Source organism: Oncorhynchus kisutch, linkage group LG30 (assembly GCF_002021735.2).
Source record: "Oncorhynchus kisutch isolate 150728-3 linkage group LG30, Okis_V2, whole genome shotgun sequence".
Lineage (NCBI taxonomy): Eukaryota > Metazoa > Chordata > Actinopteri > Salmoniformes > Salmonidae > Oncorhynchus > Oncorhynchus kisutch.
Genome location: NC_034203.2, coordinates 8,527,688 through 8,546,028, shown reverse-complemented (window position 1 = coordinate 8,546,028; position 18,341 = coordinate 8,527,688). Strand labels below are relative to the sequence as shown.

Genomic DNA, 18,341 nt, shown 5'->3' with positions numbered 1-18,341 from the left:
ACTAACAGAGAGAGAGTGTCAAAATACAATAGCATGATTTCCACTACCTTTCGATCTCCGGGTGAACTACTGTGTGCTAGTGCCTTTTTTTGGTTTTGTTTACTGGCCTGGGTAAAAGAGTTGGTGCCAATTCCATTTCAACTGAGTCAAATCAGGAAGTGAATTCAAAGTCTTCAAATCATGAATTTAAATTAAATTGCCCCAAACTTTGACTTGGTATCACCCTGAGATGTTTATATCACTCCTTCAAGTCACAGGGATGGGCAATTCCAGTCCTCAAGGGCCAGATTGGTATCACTTTTACCTAACCAACACACCTGATTAAACAAATTGCATTCTAAACTTAAGACCATGATTAGTTGATTATTAGAATCAGTTGTGTTAGCTGGGGCAATCCGGTCCCGAGCAGTTGCCCATCCCTGATTCTAGGTGAAGCGGACCGGTACGTAGAACAGTTATTTCCACCTATCATGTTAGAGCACGTGACAAAGTCATTCCACGGAGGGCCGAGTGTCTGCGGGTTTTCGCTCCTCCCTTGTACTTGATTGATTAAATAAATTCAGTAATTAGTAAGGAACTCCCCTCACCTGGTTGTCTATGTCTTAATTGAAAGTAAAAAATAAAAACCTAGGCCTTCCATGGAATGAGTTTGACACCCCTGCGTTAGAGGATTGTTGTGAGAGTCCTTGGGAAACCCTGTTTTACGGCAGGTGAAGGCGGTCCTTAATCCCTAAACATTTCCTTAATCCTAGAGTCAGGTGTACGTGTGTGTTTACATGGTTGCGTGTGTGTGTGTGTATTCTACATGCTATTTTAGCTAGTTCTCTAAGCTCCTTTGCAGTCTACCACAGGCTACTTTTATCCACCTCTTATATGCCACATGAGGATGCCAGCCATTTAGATTTTGGAGTGATTCTACTGAGGCTGAACTGTTGACCTCAGGTGATTAGTTTATGAAACTCATACCAGAGTCCTTAGTGAAGTCCAAAATGATCCCTACTTTCTGAGTTTGAACGTTTTGTCGTAAGCTACATTTATCAGAGCTCCATGAGAAGCACACTGGCTCAAGTAGGATATGTGAGATTCTTGCATTGAAATGGAATAGATCTCATATTGTATCATGTTACTGCTTCGTTATGCCCATTGTTTTCATATGTTGCACTGTTCAAGTGTTATGCTGCTACATTTACAGTGTTTTCAGACATGCAAGCGCAACACCACATCCCTCAGGCCTTACCCTCAGCGCAGTCCGTTTTCCCCTCGTACGGTCTGTAGCACTCGCACACATAGCTCCTCCATCCCTGGTTTATGCAATGCCCCCGGTTCTGACACGGGCTGTCGTCACACTTGTCTCTGTCGTTGCACCCGGCTGTGACGTTGACCTGAGCCGGTGAGTTGGCGATGGCGGGCACTACCAGCCGTGACTCCACGAACACATCCCGGAAACAGCCCAGGAAGTAGGCAGCTGGACCAGGTGGATCAGGCGCATCTGCAGCCTCAGCATCCCTTTCCCCTGCCACCCCACCGGAGCCCCAGCCCAGTCCCACCCCTCCTAGAGAGAGGCTGTGGCGAACCGAGCTGGGCTCTCGTAGGCCAGAGCCTTGCTCCAGCAGGGGTGTCTCGGTGACGGGGAACTCCCTGGTGCAGCCCACCTCAGTGCAGGGGGAGTGAAGCAGCCTCACACTGCTCCCCTCCTCCTCACAGCCCAGCCAGGCCTCCACCGTGTGCCACTGACTGTCCGCAACACTCGGCGGTAGCTCCAGAAATACTGGGGTTCTTGTCCCTTGAGCTCTTAGCATGCTGAGGCGTAAGCGGCTGTCTACCAGCTCGATGGTGAGCAGCAGGTCGTCGACCCGGTGCTGGAGGAGGGTGCCGACAGGCCGGTCCGTCTTGAAGCTAAGGGTGACGTTGAGAGGGACTTCAGGGTCCGATAGCTGGGTCTCCACATACATGTAGCCGCTGGACTCGAAGGAGAAGATGGTTGACGTCTGACACGTGGAGCCGGTGAAGCCTGCGCGGCAGGCGCAGGTGTAGGTGTGGCGGTAGTTCAGGAAGAAGGGAGAGCAGATGCCACCATTCTTGCAGCGGTTGCCGTCACAGCCCAGGAGGGCGACTGTGCAATTCTCGCCTCCGTACAGTAAGCCATCTTGGCTCTGTTGAGAGCAGAGGCACCTGTAGCCGCCATGTTGGCTTTCGCAGACGCCACCATTCTGACACGGTTGCAGTTCACATGCATAAGTGTCCTCCTCACAGAGACCACCTGTGTAGATAGGTAAACATAATCAGATAACATAACCAGTTGGCAATTCATTTTGCATCTATTTGGAATTGATATGTCATTTATATTATATAAATTTATACAAATTCTATATATTTTTTGCATGTGAATTTGGCCATACTAAGAAACATTAATCCAAAGGTTTGGCCCATGACATGCCAGTGATTACTCGTTTGTTTTAAACAAATCTTCATCCATCATTATTGTCCAATATATCCATATTCATTCATAATTTATCCATATATTATATCCATATTCACACTTAACTAGTTAATTACTTGATCTAGGGAAGTATGACACTATTGGTTGGTAAAACATGTTCACGTACTTGCACACGTTCATTACTTGTTCGATATCAAACAATAAATATAACTTTAATTATGGAAAAAGATACTTGTAATTTATTTTGTTACATTTAGTTTCAACATGATAGAAAATACATCATTAGGTTAAAAAGGTACAGTTGAAGTCGGAAGTTTACACACACACACCTTAGCCAAATACATTGTAAAAAATAGCCAAATACATCCTACAAAAATTCACCATCTTAAGAATGTGAAATGTCAGAATAATAGTAGAGAGAATGATTTATTTCATATTTGATTTCTTTCATCACATTTCCAGTGGGTCAGAAGTTTACATACACTCAATTAGTATTTGGTAGCTTTGCCTTTAAATTGTTTAACTTGGGTCAAACGTTTTGGGTAGCCTTCCACAAGCTTCCCACAATACATTTGGTGAATTTTGGCCCATTCCTCCTGACAGAGCTGGTGTAACTGAGTCAGGTTTGTAGGCCTCCTTGCTCGCACACGCTTTTTCAGTTCTACCCACAAATGTTCTATAGGATTGAGGTCAGGGTTTTGTGATGGCCACTCCAATACCTTGACTTTGTTGTCCTTAAGCCATTTTGCCACAATTTTGGAAGTTTGCTTGGGGTCATTGTGTGTTTGGAAGACCGATTTGCGACCAAGCTTTAACTTCCTGATGTTTTGAGAAGTTGCTTCAATATATACACATACTTTTACTTCCTCATGAAGGAAGACTTTTACGTACTTTTACTTTCCCCTTTTACTTCCTCATGCCTTCTATTTTGTGAAGTACACCAGTCCCTCCTGCAGCAAAGCACCCGCACAACATGATGCCGCCACAGTTGGGATGGTGTTCTTCGGCTTGCAAGCCTCCCCCTTTTTCCTCCAAACATAACAATGGTCATTATGACCAAACCGTTCCATTTTTGTTTCATCAGACCAGAGGACATTCCTCCAAAAAGTATGATCTTTGTCCCCATGTGCAGTTGCAAACCGTAGTCTGGCTTTTTTATGGCGGTTTTGGAGCAGTGGCTTCTTCCTTGCTGAGTGGCCTTTCAGGTTGTGTTGATATAGGACTTGTTTCACTGTGGATATAGATACTTTTGTACCTGTTTCCTCCAGCATCTTCACAAGGTCATTTGCTGTTGTTCTGGGATTGATTTGCACTTTTCACACCAAAGTACGTTCATCTCATAGAGACAGAGCGCGTCTCCTTCCTGAGCGGTATGATGGCTGCGTGGTCCCATTGTGTTTATACTTGCGTACTATTGTTTGTAGAGATGAACCTGGTACCTTCAGGCATTTGAAAATTGCTGCCAAGGATGAACCAGACTTGTGGAGGTCTACAATTGTTTTTCTGAGGTCTTGGCTGTTTTCTTTTGATTTTCCCATGATGTAAAGAAAAGAGGCACTGAGATTGAAGGTAGGCCTTGAAATACCTCCACAGGTACACCTCCAATTGTCTCAAATTATGTCAATTAGCCTATCAGAAGCTCCTAAAGCCATGACATCATTTTTTGGAATTTTCCAAGCTGTTTAAAGTCACAGTCAATTTAGTGTATGTAAACTTCTGACCCACTGGAATTGTGATACAGTGAATTATAAGTGAAAAAATCTGTCTGTAAACAATTGTTGGAAAAATGACTTGTGTCATGCACAAAGTAGATGTCCTAAAACTATTGTTTGCCAAAACTATAGTTTGTTAACAAGAAATTTGTGTAGTGGTTGAAAAACGAGTTTTAATGACACCAACCTAAGCGTATGTAAACTTCCCACTTCAACTGTATATGTAAACATTAGCATGATGACACAATTGTATATGCTCATTGTAACATTCAGTGCACACTATATAGCATGGGACCTCACAGAACAAACAACAAACAACATCCACTGGGCAACAACTAATTGAGTCAACATTGTTTCCATATCATAAAAAAAAAAATGCTGAATCAATGTGGAAAACTGATTGGATTGGTTTAAGTCATCAAGGTAAGGGGATTTTTCTTTTTTTCACCCAACTTTTAACCTTGAATTCACGGTAGTTGACAACTCAACCAAATGTAAATCAAAGCTAGATGTAAATCCGAACTGACGCCTGTGTCCAGTGGGCATGAACAAGAGAGCAAAATTACCTGTGTAGCACAACCACAAAATCCAAACACACACGTTGATTCTCAACATGGTCCTTGCCAAGTCCTCCTAATCAGAAGAAAATCGAAATATCGACATATGACTCCATTGCATTTCATAGAAGTGGTTTGGAAACCATAACAACAGATATCAGCTTCTTCCCTTGTGTTTCCCCCATACATGAATGGCTGCCCAGTCCAGTCTAATGCTGGGATCACTACAAGCCATATAGCCTATTCTGGATTAAGTTAATGCACTTAAAATGTCTTACAAATCGAGTGTTGTCCAGGGAGGAGTTTACAGGACTAATTTGAGCAATGGTGAACATCTCCATTCTAGAAACACGAAAGCTTACATAATAGACTGGAACCTACCTCACATATATTTAGGAGTAGGAGGACCCGTCTCTTACGTAGTTGTTAAAAGCAGTGTGCGTTTAGCCAGTTGAGGCAGAATCTGCATTGGCCAGAGGCCAGCGGAGGCAATATGGCTCTAGTCTGTCTCGCTGTGGCACTTCTGTCACCAAAACGTGTTCCATAATGAAACACTGGTACAGGCGTTGAATCAAACCTACCGTACAGTAAAACACAGCGGTAGCGCACTGTACATAGGGAGCCAATTTGCATGACGTCAGTAAATCTCACTGAGGTATTGTTTTTACGTTTATGCTGATTAATTCATATTTGTTGATGCTGACATACTGAGTTGCCTAATGTACTGTATGTAAATAGCATGTCATAATCAAAATACAAATTGCATGTGGGTCTGAAATGAGGGAGAATAAGGGCAGAACAGTAAAGGGGTCTATACTGTTGAAGTAAAAGGAAGGTTTGCTGCCCCAAAAAGACATGGAGAAGGACGAATGTGGATGAGATGAATAATGCAGTCACCACGATTGTCAAAAGAGTACAGCTACGACTGGAAGTTACTTTTTGTAGTACGTCAGGAGAGCACTCTAGCTATACCTAAACCTTTCCCTAACCATAATCTAATTATCCAAACCTGCTAAGTTAACTTACCCAGCAGGTTAGAGGAGTTTTCCTAACCTGTTTCTAAAGGACATCCCTGCCCGGCCAAACCCTCCCCTAACCCGGACAACGCTGGGCCAATTGTGCACGGCCCCATGGGTCTCCCAGTCATCACCGGCATCGACAGAGCATGGACTTGAACCAGGATCTCTAGTGGCACACGACCACTGTACCACTCGGGGGCCCCTGATGTGTCTCTACACTGAGTATACAAAACATTAATAAAAAGAGATTTCACACTGGGATATTATGTTGATCTTAACAAGTGAAATGGCATGAACACTGAGTATACAAAAAATGAAGAACATCTGTTCTTTCAACGACATAGGGGCTCCCGAGTGGCGCAGTGGTCTAAGACACTGCATCTCAGTGCAAGCGGTCACTACATTCCCTGGTTTGAATCCAGGCTGTATCACATCTGGGGTAGGCTGTCATTGTAAATAAATGTCCCAGCTGTTCTGAGAGCAAAAGGGGTGGGTGCTGCAGTGGTCTAAAGCACCACATCGCAGCCCTTGAGGTGTCACTACAGCCCCAGGTTCAATACCAGGCTGTGTCACAACTGGCTGTGACTGGGAGACCCATGAGGCGGTGCACAATTGGCCCAGCGTCGTCCAGGTTAGGGGAGGGTTTGGCTGGGTGGGATTTCCTTGTCCCATTGTGCTTGCAGTGCAAGCTGACTTCAGTTGCCTGTTGGACGGTGTTTCCTCTGACACATTGGTGTGGCTGACTTTCTATAAACACCCACTAGAGGGAGCCAAACAACACAATATACTGATAATGGCATACTGACAAAATACTGCTATTATGGCTGATGTAATGTGGACAAATTGGGGAGGGATGCAGCCATGGGTGGGCCTGGGAGGGAATAGGCCCACACACTTGGGAGCCAGGCCCATGCCAATCAGAAATTGTTTTTCCCCACAAAAGGGCTTTATTACAGATAGAAATACTCCTCAGTTTCATCAGCTGTCCAGATGGCTGGTCTCAGACAATCCCGCAGGTGAAGAAGACAAACGTGGAGGTCCTGGGCTGGCATGGTTACACTTGGTCTGCGGTTGTGAGGCCGGTTGGACGTACTGCCAAATTCTCAAAAAATATGTTGGAGGCTGCTTATGATAGTGAAATGAACATGACATTTTCTGGCAACAGCTCTTGAGGCGTCTGTGGCATTGTGTTGCATGACAAAACTACACATTTTAGAGGGGCCTTTTATTGTCCCCAGGACAAGGTGTACCTGTGTAATGATCATGCTGTTTAATCAGCTTCCTGATATGTGGCATATCAGGAAGCTGATTAAACAGCATGATCATTACAGGTGTGGCACCTGTCAGGTGGATGGATTATCTTGGATTATTTTATCCATTCACTAACAGCTTTGTAAACAAATTTGTATGCACAATTTGAGGGAAATACGCTTTTTTTGTGCATATGGAACATTTTGGGGATCTTTTATTTTACCTCATGAAACATGTTACATTTATACATTTTGTTCAGTGTATATAAATGCAATCACTTCCTTATTTACATGTCATGATCAGTTATGTGACATTGTTACTGTGTTGTTAAGTGCTACTTTAGCCAAGAAGCCATTAGCCTAGTCATTCAAGAAATCTAATCTTTCACCATCCATTTCAAAACATTTGTTTTTGTTTTGCCTAACTTGTAACAGTACTAAAGAGACATAGTACTAAAGAGGGATATGAAACCTCATTTGTCAGCAAAAGATTTAAATGTTTTTTGTTTGTTGTCAAAGCTAGCTAGCTATTTAGCAGCCAGTGTTAGAGACCACGCTAGCAAAGCTATCTAATTTACAAATATTTTGGAAACACAACACATAAAAAATAACTGATACCCCCTAACATGTTTATATAGAATGTGTTGTAGTTTTAGTATGTTTCTGACTCCTTACCTGAAAATTTTTTTTTCACCTCCACACACTTTATCTTCTCCAGCACTTAGACTATCTGATATGGCCCTAGGAATACCAAAATCCTGCAGGATTCTGTTCTTCAGGATCCGTGTTGGGATATTCTTGGTCCTGCGGGAATTGCCAGGTCCTGCAGGAATTGCCATATCCTGCCGGAATATGAAAATCCTGAAGGTTTTGGTCCTGCACGAATTGTCATGTTTGTGCAGGATTTTCAAAACCTTTGCAGGACATGCTGCCACCTATCCATGGTTTTTGGTTTGGATAAGTTCTTATTGTCAGGGACTTTTCCTGAGTTTATCAAACCTACAGGATTCCTGCAGGACACCTGCACAATTCCTTCACAAAAGGTTGAATTCCGGCAGGATTCCTGAAGGACTTTTTCGTAAGGGATAGCATTATGGACGCCATAGCTGGTCTGTTTGTACACATCCATGTTCCCAGTCACCTTCCCGTGCTAAAATGCTTTGTTTCACGCTTTCAGTTTTGCGCAAATGCTGCCATCTATCCACGTTTTTGGTTTGGATAAGTTCTTATGGTCACAGTAGTCACTCTGTTGGATATTTATGCCATTCTGTAGTGAAGGCATTTGAGTTGTTGTCTCCTTGACTAAGTTTCACCCTTTCCCAGTCAATTAACCTGAGGACAAACCAGCCTAGTCTCATAGATTAGACGTAACATAGTAAACGAGTCCCCCTCAGGAGAATGAGAAGATTTGGCATGGGTCCTCAGGTCCTCAGAAAGTTCTACAACTGCACCATTGAGAGCATCCTGGTTGCATCACCGCCTGGTATGGAACTGCTTGGCTTCCGACTGCAAGGCGCTACAGAGGGTCGTGCGTACGGCCCAGTACATACTGGGGCCAAGCTCCCTGCCATCCAGGACCTCTATACTAGGCGGTGTCAGAGGAAGGCCCTGAAAATGGTCAAAGACTCCAGCTACCCATAGACTGTTCTCTCTGTCACCGCAGGGCAAGCGGTACCGGAGTGCCAAGTCTAGGTCCAAAAAGCTCCTTAACAGCTTATATCTGCTGCTACTCACTGTTTATTATCTACAGTGCCTTCAGAAGGTATTCAGACCCCTTGATTTTTCCTCACATTTTGTTACGTTACAGCCTATTTATAAAATTGATTGTTGTTTTTTCCCCTCATCAGTCTACACACAATACCCCATAATCACAAAGCAAAAGCAGGTTTTTAGAAATTTTTGCAAATGGATAAATAATAAACTGAAATATCCCATTTACATAAGTATTCAGACTGTTTACTCAGTACTTTGTAAAGTACTTCTTCTTGGAGATGACGCTACAAGCTTGGCACAACTATTTGGTGAGTTTCTCCCATTCTTCTTTGCAGATCCTCTCAAGATCTGTCAGGTTGGATGGGGAGCGTTGATGCACAGCTATTTTCAGGTCTCTCCAGTGATGTTCGATCAGGTTCAAGTCGGGGCTCTGGCTGGGCCACTCAAGGACCTTCAGAGACTTCTCCCGAAGCCACTCCTGCATTGTCTTGGCTATCCTGTTGTCCTGTTGGAAGGTAAGGTACTTTGGAAGGTACTTTGCTACGTTTATCTTTCCCTTGATCCTGACTAGCCTCTCAGTCCCTGTTGCTGGAAAACATCCCCACAGCAGGATGCTGCCACCTCCATGCTTCAGGCCAAAGTGTTCAGTCATGGTTTCATCAGAGAAGAGAATCTTATTTCTTATAGTCTGAGAGTCTTTAGGTGGCTAAGAGCAAACTCCAAGTGAGCTGTCATGTGCCTTTTACTGAGGAGTGGCTTCCATCTGGCCAGTCTACCATAAAGGCCTGATTGGTGGAGTGCTGCAGAGATGGTTTTCCTCTTGGAAGGTTCTCCCATCTCCACAGAGAACCTCTAGAGCTCTGTCAGAGTGACCCTCGGGTTCTTGGTCACCTTCCTGACTAAGGCCCTTCTCCACTGATTGCTCAGTTTGGCTGGGCAGACAGCTCTAGGAAGAGTCTTGGTGGTTCCAAACTTCTTCCATATAATGATGGAGGCCACTGTGTTCTTGGGGATCTTCAAAGCTGCAGAACATTTTTGGTACTCTTCCCCAGATCTGTGCTTCAAGACAATCCTGTCTCGGAGCTCTACAGACAATTCCTTTGACCTCATGGCTTGGTTTTTGCTCTGACATTCACTGTCAACTGTGGGACCTTATATATATAGGTGTGTGCCTTTCCAAATCATGTCCAATCAATTGAATTTACCATAGGTGGACTCCAATCAAGTTGTAGAAACATCTCAAGGATAATCAATGGAAACAGGATGCACCTGAGATCAATTTTGAGTCTCATAGCAAAGGGTCTGAGTAGTTAAGTAAATAAGGTATATTTTTTTATACATTTGAAAAAAATTCTAAAAATCTGTTTTCGCTTTGTCATTATGAGATATTGTATATAGATTGCTCCAGATTTGTATTTATTTAATCATTTTTAGAATAAGGTAGTAACGTAAGAAAATGTGGAAAAAGTAAACATATCAACATGTACATATTACCTCAATTACCTTGACTAACTTGTAACTCCGCACATTGACTCGGTACCGATGCCCCCTGTTTATAGCCTCGTTATTATTATTTTTTGGTGTTATTTATTTTCATATATTTTTTCACTTTAGTTTATTTAGTAAATATTTTCTTAACTATTAATTTTCTTGAAACTGCATAGTTGGTTAAGGGCTTGTAAGTAAGCATTTCACGGTAAGGTCTTCTACACCTGTTGTATTCGGCATGTGAAAAATACAATTTGATTTGAAAATCTGGGGCACTCAAATTAATATGATATGTTAAGTTTGGTTACATAAGACAGAAGGTTACTTAAGGCAAAAACAAAAAGAGGGTGGTTGGTCGGGGTGGCTATATAACTCAAACGTCTAGCAACCCAAAGGTTGCATGTTTTAATCTCATCAAGGTCAACTTTGCAACTGGCACATCAGATTCACTCCAAGAGGCACCCTGCACTTCTCACCACAGCATGGTGAACTCTGACCTTAGTGTGAGTATCACAACAGCATTAATGCATTTTATTATAAACAAATGATGGCTTGTCATATTCTGGGGAAGTTAAATGACATATTTTAACATAGTCAACATTACTCTGATGGTCCATTAATGTTACCATATACTAATTGATTTTGGATTCTGTCCCTGGGTTTCCCAACATCTTAAGGGTGATGATTTGAGGGCCTCTTCACAGTTATTACAATGGTTTACTCTACAGATAGATGACACATTCTTATCGCTCAGGTTGAAAGTTGTATCCGCTTTTGGCCACAAGGTGGCAGTCTTGAAACGTTAATGACAGGGAACTGTATTGACCTGCCCAGATTTAATTACTTCCTGGTTTCTAAGACTTCTCCGAATGGTATGTTATACACAGTTTTGGTACTTCACTGGTGACATAGTCTCTTGGACTCTAGGGGAAATTTGGTTTCCTGACGGACACCTTGGTTTTCCCCACCCTCCCGGATTCTTATGGGACTCTGGTATTAACAACGGCTTCTATTAGTTACCACAGCCACAACTTCAAAATTGGCGATATCGTACAAAATTTATGAAAACAAAAATGTGCTTTTTGGTGTTAATTTAAGGTTAGGCACAAGATTAGCAGTGTGATTCCATCTTGGTAGGCCGGTCAAATGATTAGCCAAGCAAGGAAAGTTTGCAACGTAAGTCCCTCGAGTTTGCGTGTACAACTATGTTCACTTCAGGGCCTGTAACTCCCCATAATTCAATTTGCGACGATTGTACATCCGCCAAGAAAAGTTAGCCAAAAATGAAAACCACAATGTCAAAATGGAGTCAACATACAAGTGTAAGTAAAAAAAAAATGTAAATAAGTTAGAGATTGTGCTACTAATGCACATGACGGCACAAACACATTACAAATAAAAATGTTGTCACATGCGCCGAAGTGTAGACCTTACCGTGAAATGCTTACTTACTTAACCAATAGTGCAGTTCAAGAAGAGTTAAGAAAATATTTACCATATAAACTCAAGTAAAAAATAAAAATTGATTAAAGAGTAACACAATAACGAGGCTTTATTCAGGGGGTACAGGTTAGTTGAGGTAATTTGTATATGTAGGTAGGGGTGAAGTGATTGCATAGATAATAAACAGCGAGCAGCAGCAGTGTACAAATCAAATGGAGGTGGGTCAATATAAATCATCCGGTGGCCATTAAATGAATTGTTCAGCACTCTTATGGCTTGGGGGTAGAAGCTGTCAAGGAGCCTTTTGGTCCTAGACTTGGCGCTCCTGTACCGCTTGCCGTGCGGTAGCAGAGAAAACAGTCTATGACTTGGTTGACTGGAGTCTCTGACAATTTTATGGACTTTCCTCTGACACCGCCTATTATATAGGTCCTGGATTGCAGGAAGCTTGGCCCCAGTGATGTACTGGGCCGTACACACTGCCCTCTGTAGCACCTTACGGTCAGATGCTGAGCAATTACCATACCAGGCAGTGATGCAACCGGTCAGGATGCTAACAATGGTGCAGTTGCAGAACTTTTTGAGGATCTGAGGACCCATGCCAAATCTTTTCAGTCTCCTGAGGGGAAAAGGTTTTGTTGTGCCCTCTTCACGACTGTCTTGGTATGTTTGGACCATGATAGTTCGTTGGTGATGTGGACACCAAGGAACTTGAAACTCTCGACCCGCTCTACTAGAGCCCCGTCGATGTTTAGCCCGCCTTTTCCTGTAGTCCACGATCATCTCCTTTGTCTTGCTCACATTGAGGGAGAGGTTGTTGTCCTGGCACCACACTGCCAGTTCTCTGACTTCCTCCCTATAGGCTTTCTCATCATTGTCGGTGATCAGGCTGGTGAGCAGGATCACTGTTGTTGTCCGCAAACTTAATGATGTTGGAGTCGTGTTTGGCCATGCAGTCGTGGGTGAACAGGGAGTACAGGAGGGGACTAAGTACACAACCATGAGGGGCCCCAGTGTTGAGGATCAGCGTGACAGATGGATGTGGATGTGGTCATCCTGTCTGGGTTGGCGCCCCCCCTTGGGTTGTGCCATGGCGGAAATCTTTGTGGGCTATACTCAGCCTTGTCTCAGGATGGTAAGTTGGTGGTTGAAGATATCCCTCTAGTGGTGTGGGGGCTGTGCTTTGGCAAAGTGGGTGGGGTTATATCCTTCCTGTTTGGCCCTGTCCGGGGGTGTCCTCGGATGGGGCCACAGTGTCTCCTGACCCCTCCTGTCTCAGCCTCCAGTATTTATGCTGCAGTAGTTTATGTGTAGGGGGGCTAGGGTCAGTTTGTTATATCTGGAGTACTTCTCCTGTCCTATTCGGTGTCCTGTGTGAATCTAAGTGTGCGTTCTCTAATTCTCTCCTTCTCTCTTTCTTTCTCTCTCTCGGAGGACCTGAGCCCTAGGACCATGCCCCAGGACTACCTGACATGATGACTCCTTGCTGTCCCCAGTCCACCTGGCCGTGCTGCTGCTCCAGTTTCAACTGTTCTGCCTTATTATTATTCGACCATGCTGGTCATTTATGAACATTTGAACATCTTGGCCATGTTCTGTTATAATCTCCACCCGGCACAGCCAGAAGAGGACTGGCCACCCCACATAGCCTGGTTCCTCTCTAGGTTTCTTCCTAGGTTTTGGCCTTTCTAGGGAGTTTTTCCTAGCCACCGTGCTTCTACACCTGCATTGCTGGCTGTTTGGGGTTTTAGGCTGGGTTTCTGTACAGCACTTTGAGATATCAGCTGATGTACGAAGGGCTATATAAATACATTTGATTTGATTTGATTTGTTGTGACAGGTTAAAGGAAATATTCATAGCCTGTTATACATTAAAAAGTATTAGTAAGTTCATAGTATGTGAAACATCTAAGGTTAAACAGATCATGCATTCAGTATTAGTTGATAGAGATTGATAACATTCATATAATTGTGTTAAAGTTAAAATCCGTCAAGCGTACAAAGGGTACGAATTGTGAGAGGAATGTGTAAACGTTAGATTGATTACTTGATTTTGTGGTGCCTAAAAGTGTTCATCTGTGATCTACTAAATGCTCTTGATCTATGAGCCTGAGATCGATTACTCTGGTCTCCACCCATGTTCCCAGGGAAATCGTGGTCTTTTCTCTTTGCACTAAAAGTTATTATTGAGAAAACAAGACCGTATCACTCTTGTGATTATTTCTCCCCTTTTTCAGGGGCGTAACATTGTTGCCTACCCTTACCACGTGGGGGTATCCCGTCAGGAAGTCCAGGATGCAGTTGCAGAGGGAGGTGTTTAGTCTCAGGTTCCTTAGCTTAGTGATGAGCTTCGTGGGCACTATGGTGTTGAACGCTGAGCTGTAGTCAATGAACAACATTCTCACATAGGTGTTCCTTTGGCCCAGGTGAGAAAGGGCTGTGTGGAGTGTGATTGAGTCATCTGTACATCTGTTGGGGCGGAATGCGAATTGAAGTGGGTCTAGGGTGTCCGGGAGGATGCTGTTGATGTGAGCCAAATAATGATGCTTTTGGAAATTGTAGAAATAAAACACAATTTTCCTTTCTCAGAAGTTTCAGCTAGGCAGGCTAATGTTATTTAGCTAATTAATTTGCTAGCTATCATACAGTAAGCATATATTAATAATTATATATTTCATGTAAGTAGACATGCATTCATAATTGACTGTAGTGCATATAAAGCACCCACAAGCTACCGGTGGCTGAAAACACAATCATCGCGGGATGAACAAGTGACGAATTTCCGAGCAAGGGCGGTCCACTTAAAAATCATTCCTTCCTCCCTCACCCTGCAAGTGTAAACTCGTCAGACGTCATGATATGTCATGAGAAGTTTTCCACTTAATTTGAGGGCTGAGGGGATAGGGTGCATCTTTTAAGTGTTTGGATTGCAGACATTGTCTCATGCAAGGGGCCATGGTTCTGGTCTTGAGTTACGGTTTCGACTGCTCCGACAGTGTTTCTTCGGTACTGCAGTTGAACTATTTAACTAAAAATATAACTTCCATACACGGACCACATGTAGAAGTCAGATTTCAACATTCCAGTAAGACACTTTAGTCATCACCTTCGTGCATAAAATGAGCGGACAATGCAGAGTTGAAAAGTAAGAAAAGATTAGCAAGTAAAACAATTTTTTTTTAAAGGAAATAGTAACACAATAAAATAACAATAATGAGTCTATATACAAAGACTACCAGTACCGAGTCAATGTGTACAACAAGGTTGTTGAAGTAATTTAGGTAATGTGTACAGTACATGTAGGTAGGGGTAAAAGTGATTATGCAATCAGTGTGAGTGTCTGAATGTGTGTGTGTGGCGTCAATATGCATGTATGTGTGTCTGGATGTGTTTAACTATTCTTGTGGGGACCAGAATAGTAAACAAACCCCCCCCCAAAAAATGTACCAACTGGGGACATTTTGTTGGTCCCCACAAGGTCAAATGCTGTTTCTAGGGGGTTTAGGGTTAAGGTTAGAATTACGTTTAGGGTCAGGAGCTATGGTTCGTTTTAAGGTTAGGTTTTTGGGTTAAAGTTAGGGTTATGGTTAGAGTACGGGTTAGGTTTAGGGAAATATAATTTTGAATAGGACTGAATTGTGTGTCCCCACAAGGTTAGCTGTACAAGATTGTGTGTGTGTGTGTCGGAGTGTCAGTTTAGCATGTGTGAGTGTGTGGGTAGAGTCCATTGAGTGTGCATAGGTTGTGGGCAGGCAGCAGTGGAGAGTTTCAAATACTTCAAGGTCCTCAGCATGCATATCACTGAGGACCTGAAATGGTCCCTTGACACCGACAGCTTGGTGAAGAAGGTGCAACAGCTCTTCTTCAACCTGAGGAGAAATTTGGTTTGGCCCCACACACATTTCTTCAGATGCACCATCGAGAGCATTCTGTTGGTCCATATTACCGCCTGGTATGGCACCGCCCGCAACCGCAGTGCTCTCTAGAGGATGGTGAGGGTAGACCAACGCACACTGCCTGCCCTCCAGGACATCTACAGCACCCGGGGTCACAGGAAGACCAAAAAGATAATCAAAGACCTCAGCCACGGCCTGTTCACCCCGCTACCATCTAGAAGGCGGAGACAGTACAGGTGCATCAATGCTGGGACTGAGAGACTGATAAACAGCTTTATCTCCAGGCCATCTGAGTGTTGAGCTCAGTACCCTGCCCTGAATCTTAGACACTGTCACTAGCCGGCTACCACCCGGCACTCTACCCTGCACCTTAAAGACTGCTGCCCTATCAGTCATTGAACACGGGTCACTTTAATAATGTATACATACTGTTTCACACACATTATACAGTATGTACAGTACATTCAGAAAGTATTCATACCCTTTGACTTATTTCACATTTTGTTGTGTTACAGCCTGAATTCAAAATATATTAAATAGATCTGTCTCACACATCTACCCACAATACCCTCAAAAGACCAAGTGAAAACATGTTTTAAGAAATGTTTGCAAATGTATTGAAAATGAAATACAGAAATATCTCATTTACATAAATATTCACACCCCTGAGTAAATACTTTGTAGAAGCACCTTAGGCGGCGTTTACAGCCTAAGACCTGGATTGTACAACATTTGCCCATTATTTAAAAAATTCTTCAAGCTCCATCAATTTGATTGTTGATCATTGCTAAACAACTCCAGTGTAGATTTGGCCTTGTGTTTTAGGATATTGTCCTGCTGAAAGGTGAATTAGTTTCCCATTGTCTGTTGGAAAGAGACTGAACCAGGTTTTCAGCTAGTATTCTGCCTGTGCTTATAGCTGTATTCTGTTCATTTTTATAAAAACAACTCTCTAGGCCTTGCAGATGACAAGCATACTCATAACAAGATGCAGCTACCCCCATGCTTGAAAATATGAAGAGAGATTCTCAGTGATGTGTTGTATTTGCCCTAAACATAATGCTTTGTATTCAGGATAAAACATACAATTTGTTGTGAGTAATTATAATGTTGTTGAATCATCATCAGTTTTCTCCTATCACAACCATTAAACACTAACTGTTTTAAAGTCACCAATGGCATCATGGTGAAATCCCTTCCTTTTCGGCAACTGAGTTAGGAAGGGCTCCTGTATCCCCCCCAAATAATCTACAGTTGAAGTCGGACGTTTACATACACTTAGGTTAGAGTCATTGAAAGTTGTTTTTCAACCACTTCACATATTTCTTGTTAACAAACTATAGTTATGCCAAGTCGGTTAGGACATTGACTTTGTGCATGATACAAGTCATTTTTCAACATTTGTTTAGATGCATATTATTTCACTTATAATTCACTGTATCACAATTCCAGTGGGTCAGAAGTTCACATAGATTAAGTTGACTGTGCCTTTAAACAGCTTGGAAAATTCCAGAAAATTATGGTCATGGCTTTAGAAGCTTCTGAAAGGCTAATTGACATAGATAAAAATATCTATATATATTTTACCTTTATTTAACTAGGCAAGTAAGTTAAGAACAAATTCTTATTTTCAATGACAGCCTAGGAACAGTGGGTTAACTGCCTTGCTCAGGGGCAGAACAACAGATTTGTACCTTGTTAGCTCAGGGATTTGAACTTGCAACCTTTCTGTTACTAGTCTAACACTTTAACCACTAGACCACCCCATCATTTGAGTCAATTGGAGGTGTACCTGTGGATGTATTTCAAGGCCGACCTTCAAACTCAGTGCCTCTTTGCTTGACATCATGGGAAAATCAAAAGAAATCAGCCAAGACCTCAGAAAATAAATTGTAGACCTCCACAAGTCTGGTTCATCCTTGGGAGCAATTTCCAAATATGTGAAGGTACCATTTTCATCTGTACAAACAATAGTACGCAAGTATAAACACCATGGGACCAAGCAGACGTCATACCGCTCAGGAAGGAGACGGGCTCTGTCTCCTAGAGATGAACGTACTTTGGTGCAAATCAATCCCAGAACAGCAGCAAATGACCATGTGAAGATGCTGGAGGAAACAGGTACAAAAGGATCTATATCCACCGTAAAACGAGTCCTATACCAACATAACCTGAAAGGCTGCTCAGCAAGGGAGAAGCCACTGCTACAAAACCGCCATAAAAAAGCCAGACTACGGTTTGCAACTGCACATGGGGACAAAGATTGTACTTTTTGGAGAAATGTCCTCTGGTCTGATGAATGGTTGTACAGTCGTCTCAAATAAAACTGTGAAGGACCTCGGCGTTACTCTGGACCCTGATCTCTCTTTTGAAGAACATATCAAGACCATTTCGAGGACAGCTTTTTTTCATCTACGTAACATTGCAAAAATCAGAAACTTTCTGTCCAAAAATGATGCAGAAAAATTAATCCATGCTTTTGTCACTTCTAGGTTAGACTACTGCAATGCTCTATTTTCCGGCTACCCGGATAAAGCACTAAATAAACTTCAGTTAGTGCTAAATACGGCTGCTAGAATCCTGACTAGAACCAAAAAATTTGATCATATTACTCCAGTGCTATCCTCTCTACACTGGCTTCCTGTCAAAGCAAGGGCTGATTTCAAGGTTTTACTGCTAACCTACAAAGCATTACATGGGCTTGCTCCTACCTATCTCTCTGATTTGGTCCTGCCGTACATACCTACACGTACGCTACGGTCACAAGACGCAGGCCTCCTAATTGTCCCTAGAATTTCTAAGCAAACAGCTGGAGGCAGGGCT

At 42.8% G+C, this 18,341-nt stretch overlaps 1 protein-coding gene across 1 annotated transcript in view; it reads right to left on the bottom strand.

Annotated features, from left to right (window-relative positions):
• LOC109875394 (protein crumbs homolog 1-like) overlaps positions 1–18,341 on the bottom strand; it is a 43,489-nt gene that overhangs the window by 19,504 nt on the left and 5,644 nt on the right. Inside the window, exon 3 of the mRNA XM_020467739.1 lies at positions 1,238–2,268. Within this exon, the coding sequence (XP_020323328.1) occupies positions 1,238–2,268 (1,031 nt within the window). The remainder of the gene's footprint in view (positions 1–1,237; positions 2,269–18,341) is intronic.